Source organism: Cyprinodon variegatus, unplaced genomic scaffold, assembly GCF_000732505.1.
Source record: "Cyprinodon variegatus isolate N-32 unplaced genomic scaffold, C_variegatus-1.0 Scaffold680, whole genome shotgun sequence".
Lineage (NCBI taxonomy): Eukaryota > Metazoa > Chordata > Actinopteri > Cyprinodontiformes > Cyprinodontidae > Cyprinodon > Cyprinodon variegatus.
The window spans coordinates 405688-416873 of record NW_015151133.1 but is presented as its reverse complement, the minus strand read 5'-3'; the positions used below and the strand labels follow the sequence as shown (position 1 = coordinate 416873).

The 11186-nt window shown below is 36.7% G+C and overlaps 1 protein-coding gene and 1 pseudogene across 1 annotated transcript; both read right to left on the bottom strand.

The window, feature by feature from the left end:
* Positions 1-2692: 2692 nt before the first annotated feature.
* On the bottom strand, positions 2693-4047 carry LOC107097229 (annotated as a pseudogene).
* A 3007-nt stretch (positions 4048-7054) lies between these two features.
* LOC107097228 (interferon-induced protein with tetratricopeptide repeats 5-like) lies at positions 7055-11183 on the bottom strand. Its single transcript, XM_015394297.1, has 2 exons — positions 10556-11183; positions 7055-7074 (listed from the first exon to the last, which is right to left on the bottom strand). The coding sequence occupies exons 1-2, from the start codon at positions 11181-11183 to the stop codon at positions 7055-7057; spliced, it is 648 nt and encodes a 215-aa protein (XP_015249783.1).
* Positions 11184-11186: the final 3 nt, after the last annotated feature.

Below are 11186 nucleotides of genomic sequence, written 5' to 3'. Positions count from 1 at the left end.
AATGGCGCTGTTCTGCAGCGCAGCGTACTATAGCCTATTACTTGATGTGTTAACGGGTCGGGTTGCGGGTTAAATATCAATGGGTCGGGTCGGGTTCGGATTTGAATCGAAGATATCCGCGAGTGACGGGTCGGGTTCGGTAGTCTTCCTAACGGGTACGGGCGGGTGCGGGTTGGTAAAACTCGACCCGTGCAGGACTCTAGTGCCACCTGACATGACTTTCTCTGTGGGAGTAATGCAAAAGCAGGTTTTCATTTTTAGCCACACCCCCTTATGTAAACTATAGCTCAGACCTTCCAAAGGAGGGGCTGGAGGTAATTATGCCACCATTTCAGGTAATGTAACCGGAATGCGTTATAAAAGCTTACTCTGTTATTCTTATTTTCTATTCAGTTTGGTGATATTCTTCTTGTTTGGTGATCTTCTTTCTGGTTTTTACTAGCGGGTTACATCTAACGTTAAGATGTATTATCACCATCTACCTGTACTGTGCTGGAGTGTGGACCAGAGTATCTCCCTTTAATCTAAATTCTTATAAATAAGCCTGTTCCCTTCAAAATTTTAAAACTGTTTTTATTTATTTTATGATTAACAAATATTTTATTATGTTTTAATTTCTCTATATCATATTTCCTAATTTTTTGTTTTAGCTCCTCTCTACTTACTGTATATTTTTCTCAATGAATTATTACATGTTCTACTCCTTCCATATCCCTACCACACTCACAACTAACGGTTGGATTTTTACCTATCAAGTGTAAAGTTTTATTTATTCCACTATGTCCAAGCCACAATCTTGTCATTACTACTTGTTCTTTTGGGATTTGTTCTTATTATTTCCATATTTCCCTTGTTTATGATATAAATGACGACCTTTAGTTCTTTCTTCCCACAATTGTTGCCATTCAGAATTCATTTAGCTCTAAATGATTGATTTTATTTCAGATTTACAATATGCTATTTCCATAACTCTACTTCGTTTTAAAGACATCTTAGCTAACTGATCTGCTATATCATTCCCTTCTATATCTTTATGAGCAGGTATCCACATAAACCTAATCTCTCAATCTAAATATAACTTCATAAATTTCATATACTAACTCCATACAGCTTTCAGATGAAACATTTAAAATAGACATTAATGATGATAATGAATCTGAACATACAAGAACTTTTTCAATTTTATTTTGCTCCACCAACTGTAAGGCCATCAGTATCGCTAACATTTCCACTGTATACACAGCTACATTATCAGATGTTCTTCGTTTTCTAAATACACCAAGTTCAGCAATAGCATAAACAAATCCTGTTTTATTTGAAAATGAATATTTTGAAGCATCTGTATATATTATTGTGAAGGATTTATAACTACTCTTAATTCTGTCATTTACAAAATTTACCCAGTTATTATCTTTATTAATCTGCATTTCTTTATAAACCTCTACATCTACGTTTGCATATGGAAACAACCAAAATGGTGTAATTGGATAAGGCACCGCACACAGTATCTCTTTCCATGCATGTCTATTTCTCTAACAAATTTATCTGCTGCCCATGCAAAACAGTCTATTTTAGCTTTTCCAATCTCCCAACAAGGTTTTAGGACTCTTGCTGCTTGATTATTCTCCTCCTTATGTCCCTGCAAACTCACCCAATAATTCAACATTACTTGCTTTTGTCTTAAATATAAAGGAATCTCCCCCATTTCCACCTGCACTGCCAAAGATGGAGATGTCTTCATCGCTCCAGAACATAAGCTCAAAGATTGATTCTGAATTATCTCTAAATTACTAATTGTAATTGTTTTCGCAGCCTGACTATAAACTTCACACCCGTAATCCAACACTGATCTAATCAAGGAAACATCCTGATAACCACCTCATTATATTTCTAACTTTTTAAATTTCCCTTCAATATATATAACAGGATCACCCCATAAGATCTTGTAATAAAAAAATGATTCCAAAACTTTTACATACTTTTTCATTTTTTATCCATACGTTTTTAATTTGATGAATTTTTCTTCCTACTGAATACAACATTCTTTGTTTTACCTACTGAGAATTTAACTCCCCAGTTATAAGCTCAATTTTCAACAGCATTTTGTATTTTCTCATATACTAAACTTAGATTTTTCCCTTTTTTAGACAAAGGCTCCGTCATCAGCAAATAAAGACTGCATAATATCCTGATCTACTTCTCTAAAAATGTCATTAATCATGATTGAGAATAATAAAGGACTGATAATACTTCCCTGTGGAGTTCCATTGTCAATTTTATATTTATCCGATCTGGTTACTCCCATATTTACCTGTATAACTTTATTAAGCAAAAAAAATATTTAATCAAATTATAAGCCCTTCCTGTTATCCCCATTTTTATAGTTATTTGATAAATAAAAATGAGAAAGAATTATACATTAAATTATGATGCTGAACGAATTACAACATCTTAAATTATCTAAAAAGTGTGGTTAGCATCTACATACTTATTTAGTAAATTAGATTGTGTTTTCTTTTGCAATAAATTTACTTTTGGAAAAAATAAATCCTTATAAACCAGCTATGAACTTACTTTTAATTATATTGGGATGTAATAAAAAAGTCTTTATATTGAATGAAGCAGAGGCAGAACTCTGCAGAACCAGAACTTTGCAGAATCTTCCTTTTAAATCTCTTTAATATTCACTGATTCAGTCTTTCAGGTTGGTCAGAAGCTCCCTGATTTTTTCACACATTTTAGGGTCTTTGCTTCTTTTCAAGGTCTTCACCAGCTCGTTGATGCTTGTCTGTCGATACTCTGATTCTACTGGAATCTTTGCCGCCATCATGTGGTACTCAATAGACCTGGAAAGATCATTTCTATTGAAGAATAAATTTTTTGCATAACAATTGTAAAGCATCTGTTCCTCTGCTGAATCCAGTTCTTTTCTATTCAGCATCTCTCTATAAATCTGTTCAGCTTTCTCTTTATCCGCCTTTGCATCCGCCTTTGTATATAAATTAGCTAGAGTTATTTGATCTTTAAGGTTAGATACACCATAGAGATCAATCTTCTCCTCCCAGAGACTAATGGCTCGTGTCACACCGCTTTGACTACTGGGTCTGAAGTCTGGGGAAAGGACTTTATTTCTGTAGCAGATGGCAGCAAATCTCTTTGCATAACGACTGTCAGGATATCTCCTCAGGGCCTCATTGGCTACCTTAATAGCTTTATCTTTTGATATATAGTCCCTGTACAGTCGCCCTAAGTGGCTGAAGCCATTGTAACTGCTTGGAGATCTTTCTAGGATCCTTTCAGCCAAAACACGAGCTTCTCCCCTTATTTGTTCTCCTTTTGCTGCTTGTGCCCTCAGATAAAGAGCAGCAACATACAAGTTTTCTGGATCTCGTTCAGTGGCAGATCTCAGTTTCTCAAAGACATCAGGAGGCATGTCTTCCATGTTGTCTAGGAAGGCATCTGCTGATAATATGGCCCAGCTGGTCTGCCATTCCACGTTGTCTGGCTGCATCGTCATGGCTCTCTGGAAGAGCTCTGCAGCCTGCAGCCTCTTTTCTTTGTCAAACTTCATCAGGGTCCAGGCCTTCTCAGCACAGACCTCTGGGTAGAGTTCTTCCTCAGGTGGAGCTGGGTATTCTCTCATTAGAGCTTCAACCTTTGACATGTAATCCTGACTCTTTTCATCTTCACCCATACGATGGTGCAGCCAGGCCAGATTCCCAAAGTTCACCATCAACCAGGGACCTTCATCAGAAGAAGCTGGAAGGTCTCAGTGGCTCGGCTGAAGATGTTCAGGGCCTTTTCAGAGGAGCCCAGCTTGTACTGGATGAACCCCTGCAGGTTGTAGATGTGACCCAGCCAGATATTTCCCCCCCCTGTGCCGATGTCTTCCAGAGTGTTCTGTATAACAGTAAGTCTGTGACTCCCAGGATTTAGGTTCCAGGTGAAATGGCACTGCAGGGCCTCCAGTTTGTTCTCCAGACTCTGAGCAGAACTGATGAGGCAATAAACATGACAGAAATGAACTTGCAGCAGTAGAAATGTCATGTGTTGTGTATCAAAGATTTTTTTTTATGGAGAAAAAGTGTTTGCCTTAATATTCTTGATTACTCAGATTTTCACTAAGGTGGTCTGAGCTAATAGGAAGCTACATTCAGAACTTAGAGGCATTAGAATAGCTAAGAATGGGGTGTAGGTTCACCTTTCAGTAAGACAACAGCCCGGAACTAACAGCCAGAGATACAATGGATGGCTTAGAAAAAAATAAAGTGTTCTAGTCAAAGTCCAAACCTAAATCCAACAAAGTAAAGGAAGGCATGTAAAGCCAAACTTCTAAGTTCAATTAATTTCAGGTTCTGTTTGGTTTGGCTGTTGCTTCCTTTGCAGAACAGGAGTTGAAAATGAACACCACGTTTTTTAAATATACCTTGTTGTGAAGAACAGCAGCTGAGATCAATAAGAACCTGGGAGATCATGTGGAATTTTTTCTTCTCAAAATAATCAACCTTAGGTTAGGGTTCATTTTAAGGGTTCATTTTAAGGACTTAAAGTCTCTTAGTGGCTTCACTAAAAAGATTACAGAATTACACATATGAATTGGTGCTGGTTCAGTTACATAATTTTGTCTGACACATCAGCTTTAAAATGACGTCTGAACATAAACTGATTCTGTCTGTTGTCTCATTTTAACCCTGTAAACAGATTATTATCAAAGCTTAAATGATTAAAAACATCTGCATTTGAAAGCAGGAGAAACAGAAACTCACCTCATCTTTCAGGTGTTTTTTTGTCTCTGGTGGTTTAAACCTTCTCAGATTCTGTCCTCATATATTCTGCCTTCCTTGAGGTGCAGCACCATAAAGATATCAAATCTCAGTTCTGCTGTTCATAATCTAAACTGGGAGGATTAAACTTTTGTTTCTCATTAAATAGAAACTCCCAGCAACATGTCACTAGCTTTATTGCTGAGACTCAGCAGGAAACAGGGAACTTCTTCAACTCACTACCTGAAGTCCATTTAAATGTAACAGTTTCTGTCTCGTAAAGGAACTGGGCTCATGTCTTCAAAGAATCCTAATAGAAAATGTAACTCAGAGTGAATTTATTTTAGAAAGAATAATGTAGAATTTATCAAATTGTAAGGTTTGCTTTTTTAATAATTTCACTCAGTTAAAGGGGAATACCGTTTTTTTTTACATCGAGCCCCTGATTTTACGTTATTACATCATGTTCTTCAACGTTGCCCATAGAAAGACGTTACTTGGATTACAAAACTGAATATCTTTAGAACAGCTCCAAATGACACAAAACTCATTTGGGGATGAGTAGAACATGATGTAATAACATAAAATCAAGGGGCCAATTGAAAAAAAAACAGTGTTCCCCTTTAAGATGAAAGGCCATCTTAAGCCTTTGGGGAGCATCAAAAGCTTAGAAATGTTAAGAGTAGTGTGGAGGACATCAACTGTCTGATTTAAAGAAGAAAGGGAACAAAGAGCTTTTTGCTTGATCCATCCAATATTGAAGTAAATTTCATTTTTTATAACAATCATCCAGTTATTATGAAGAAAAGATATACTTTTCATTCCTGTAGTGGGAAATTAATGAGTTTTGGGGCAATGAAAGGTTAAAGGTTCACCTTTAATAATATAATTTGTGGTTGATGATAAATAAACAATTGGCAAAACCTGGACATTCATATGTTTATGAATAAAAAAGGGAAAAATTTACATACAACAAAGTTATATGGAAATTCGGCATCATCAGAAAACTATAAAGTTCTTGATATTGTACAATTTATACGAATTGAGAAAAAAAAGTCACAGAAATAAACATAAATACACTATAGCGCCACTGACGTGAAGTCTTTTCTCTGTGATTGTAACACCGAGGCTATTTTTTGGCCCTGATACCCGATGTCTGGCTGTGCAGTATTCACCGATACATACCGATACCATCTATGTGAAATTAATGTGTGTGTGTGTGTGTGTGTCTGTGTATATGAAGAACTACATACTACTTGGATGTAAAATAATTGCCATCATGGCTTTGTCAAGCTGCTGCATACCATTGTGAAGCAGAAAAAAAACTAATATAAAGTGAATCCAATAAAACTTTTTATTTCCTACCTGGAATGGGTGACAATAGTTGAATAAACTTTTGGCACTCAAAATGGTATCGGTGCCCTATTTGTTGGTACTCGCCGATACCACCATTTTAGTGCTGGATCAGGCCACCGTCCGATGCTGGTTTTGGTATCAGTGCAACACTAGTAACAACCAAGAGATCCACAGTAAAGTATCCAAATTAAAATAAATAAGCTTAACTGTTTGTTGCCAACTTTCTTTGGATTCTCTATTCAAGATGTGTGGATTTGTTGCAGCCATGTCCAGTAGGTTGTAAAACTCAGTTATGGACTTTCTGTGTGATCCTTCATGCATCAAAATTTGTAAAATTTTGGTTCACAACATCAACACAGCGTTTAAAATGCTTGTATTGAACAGCATAGTTTGGTTTGCTTTCTGTTTCCATTATTTCTACTTTCAGATCAATGGTTCTTAGAAGATGAACAGATTTATTTTTCTTTGTTGCATACACCGTCCACATGGAAGTTTAGAGATGGAAATATCTTTGTGGAAATACAACTGGCAGTCCAAGGTTTCCTCTTCAGTTGCTGGTATCTCCAACCATTTCTGTTGATTGTGCCAAGCAGATATTTTATGCCGAAGTCTGTTAGCCAAAGACAGAAAGGTGAAGAAATTGTCCACAAACACAGTCATTCTGTGTTTTATAAATCATTCAAGGGATGGCATCATACATATGTTTTGTCCAGATGTGCTGCAATCCAAAACTTCTGCCGAAAGGGACAACAACTCTTTGACGGATATAACTCCTCTTCATTTTCCTTTCTGACTATGTAAAGGTGAATCTTTTACCACAAAAAGGCTTCAATTGGAAGACTTAGACTTATACTTAGACTGCTTGATTAGAGATCAGGTGATTAGAGAATAAATCCACAAATCAACAAAAGGAAAAAAATCAATCAGTAATTGCTTCAATCAGACTTCAGCCAAACTGTCAGAAACAAACAAAAAAAGAAAAATCTTCTTTTGACTGCTCGACAGGACTTTGACGAATTAGTTTAGAGAAAAGCAAGGCAGGGTCATTCCTGCTTTAGTTCTGATCGAGTCGCAACAGTCCTTCTGTCTTTTTTTTTTTTCCCACTCTGTTGCCCCAAACCTTGCTATGGAAAAACTGAGCCTAGATGAGAAGGACACAGCTCCTTTATCTTCTGAAGCACGGTATATTTCAAAAAAACTTTTTTTTCTCTGCTAATAGAAGGCTTGGGAATTTTTTGCAAAACTATATAAGGCACTGGAAATGTCTTCTGGCCTCATTTATAGGCAACCTGAGTAGTTTGCTTGCAATACACACTTCATTGCTCGGAAGAGCATGTGGTCCATTTATGTGCCCAGTCTGCTCCAACTGTTAACATAACTACTGACTCACTTGTAATAATTGTGGCAACAATTATTAAGTATTTCAAGTGTCAGTCATTATACTTACTTACATACTAGAATGATGGTGGCAGACTTGAAGCCACCATCATTCCGGTCCCAAAAAGGCCTCAGGTCACCTCACTTAATGACTACCGGCCTGTCGCACTGACTTCCATCATGATGAAATGCTTTGAAAAGCTTGTTTAAAAAAACCTAGTTTCCAGTCTCCCCCCCATCATTCAACCCATTTGTTAACGATAGGCTCTGTGTATGCACCTTGACGCATCTCTCCGGTTCTTTTCCCTGAAAAGAGATCATTCAGGACAAAATCTTTAAATAACACTTCATAACTTATATGTATTAAATAACCAGAAGACATGACAACAGGTTGGGATATAAATTGTAATCTTACTCAGATCAGAGAAATTGCTTAGAGTTTTCAGAATGGCAGCTGCCCACCTCAGGGCTCACCTCTCAGGAAGTGGCCCCAATTAACAGTTAAGAAAGGCTTTTTTTACATCTCCAGTCTGCCACATTATCTTATTTTACATCATACACGTTAGCAGATGATTAGACATCATGGCTCCAGCCTTATCAAAATATTACACTTAGCTGAAGGACACCGCTCCCGTCTGTATATCCAGACAGAGGCACTGTCTGTATTAGATTAACTATTTCGAAAACATCTGTTCTGACATGAAAAAAGCAGCCAATACCAAGGTGTAATAAACAGACACATCTTTAATGATAATTATCCTAACAGACTTCATACAGAATATGTAATGTGATGTGCCTATTATTTTTACCATAAATTACAGTAATATTCTGACGCTATGAAAGCAAGTGTGTGTCAAAGTGATGACCTTACCTTCATTTTAAGTCTAAAAGCCCCCTGAAAATGAAAACATCATCGTCCTTCAATGGTTTAGCGCACATATTGTTTACATTCTGACCGGTCTAACTAGGGAGTACCAATACGGCGGCTGGTGACTTCACAGCACCTTGTACTTCCAAAAGCCTATCAACAATCCAGTGATGGCGAGATGGAGCGGGGACCCCCAAAATTATATATATTGTATGAAACTGTGTTATGTCAAACTGGTCCTATAGTCACTCTATTACAGTAATATAATCAAAGTAATTTCACCCTGAGATTATTAAAGTATCTCTGATTCTGATTCCTGGTTGATGGGACAGGTGTTGTGAATGAAACTGTGCCCAGCTTGAAAGAGCTGCTGTGTGTCGCTGAATGTGTGCATTGATGACTGAAAGACATCTTCTGCCTCCATTTATCTGTTTACTACAGTGTCTTGAATTCATGTTAATGTGTATTGGAAGACGTTTCAATTAGTGGTAAAAATTGCAGTCCTTAAATTACAGGCAAACCCATTTAAAGAGTAACAGATAAATACCTTGGAGATAAATCAAACTTCACCACCATTAAAACAACTGCTTTAATTCATTTCAGATGGAACTATTCACATACTTGGAGTATATTAAACTGAACTTCCAATTTTCACCACTGTTCGGCGCCATTCGCCATTTCCTCTGATCACGGAGCAGCCGGCTTGCTTGGACTTGCAATGAATCCTGGGATATCCAAGGATAGAGAGGATACATCAGACGCATCCTTCAAATCGGGGGCAAAAAGACTGATGCATTTCTAGGCTGCATAACGAGGAGTCTTGGAATCCAACCAGACCTCGCCGCCGCGCTATGACATAATCGTCCTCCGAATCTGGCCTTCGGAGGATGCAGCTAATGAATTCCAACAGAGCATAAATGTCCAAAGCTTCAAATCAAATGTCCAGATAAGGTCAAAGGTCAAGAATCACAAACAAGCTTTATTTTCATTATAAACTTATGCCAACAACTGTTTTTTGGGGTGTGTTTCTATAAGCTGATTTCATTGTCTCAGCAAACAATAATGAGCCTGTTTTTTTTAAATAGATTCGAAATTGACTTGACTTTTTTTACATCTAAACAAATAAAGATATTTTCTTACCACACAGGAAAAGATAAGAAGTAAAATCAACTTAAAATGCCACAAACAAATTACATCTGACATAAACTCAGAGACATCAATGTAATTTAACTTTTATGTAATTTTTAAAATGTATTGACATTACATATATTTCACAACAAATCATGACAATGCAAAAAATAATATTAGAAATCCAAAATTATTTCTAAAAAAAACATATATATTATATATTTTTAAGGGAATAGTTCTGTTTTTTTGTTTTTTTTTTATGAAAAAACGTGAAATATGTATAATCAGATTTAATATAAGCTAAATAACATTGACCATTCTTAAGCTAAACTTTAGGTCATAAGCCAAGTTCACTAATGTTCCCCCATTGATACATTTCTTAATTTATATCAAAAATGATCTGATTAAGCTTTCATCATGCTATTTAATAATTAAAGGGATAAAGAGTTATAAATTAAATTATAATGCTGAACGAATTTCAACATCTTAAATTATCTAAAAAGTGTGGTTAGGATCTACATCCTTTTTTAGTAAATTAGATTATGTGTTTTCGTTACAATAAATTTACTTTTTGAAAAAAATAAATCCTTATAAACCATTTATGAACTTACTTTTAATTATATTCTGATTTAATAAACAGGTTTTATAATGAATGAGCCTGGGGCTTAACTCTGCAGAACCAGAACTCTGTAGAATCTTTCTTTGAAATCTCTTTAATATTCACTGATTCAGACTTTCAGGTTGGTCAGAAGCTTCCTGATTTTTTCACACATTTTTTCATTTTTGCTTCTTTTCAAGGTCTTCACCAACTCGTTGATGCTTGTCTGTCGATACTCTGATTCTACTGGAATCTTTGCCGCCATCATGTGGTACTCAGTGGACCTATAATTATCTTTTCTAATGTAGAATAAATATTTAGCATGACAGTTGTAAAGCATCTGTTCCTCTGCTAAATCCAGTTTTTTTTTGTTCAACATCTCTTTATAAATCTGTTCAGCTTTCTTTTCATCCACCTGTGCATATAAATTAGCTAGATTTATTTGATCTTTAAGGTTAGATTCACCATAGAGATCAATATTCTCCTCCCAGAGACTAATGGCTCGTGTGACGATGCCGCTTTGACTACTGGGTTTGAAGTCTGGGGAAAGGACTTTATTCTTGTAGCAGATGGCAGCAAATCTCTTTGCATAACGACTGTCAGGATATCTCCTCATGGCCTCTTTGGCTACCTTAATAGCGTCATCTTTTGATATATAGTCCCTGTACAGTCGCCCTAAGTGGCTGAAGCCATTGTAACTGCTTGGAAATCTTTCTAGGATCCTTTCAGCCAATCTTTGAGCTTCATCTTGAATTTGTTCTCCTTTTGCAGCTCGTGCCCTCAGATAAAGAGCAGCAACATACAAGTTTTCTGGATCTCGTTCAGTGGCTGATCTCAGTTTCTCAAAGACTTCGGGAGGCATGTCTTCCATGTTGTCTAGGAAGGGATCTGCTGATAATATGGCCCAGCTGGTCTGCCATTCCACGTTGTCTGGCTGCATCATCACGGCTCTCTGGAAGAGCTCTTCAGCCTGCAGCCTCTTTTCTTTGTCAAACCTCGAAAGGGTCCAGGCCTTCTCAGCACAGACCTCTGGGTAGAGTTCTTCCTCAGGTGGAGCTGGGTATTCTCTCATTAGAGCTTCAACCTTTGACATGTA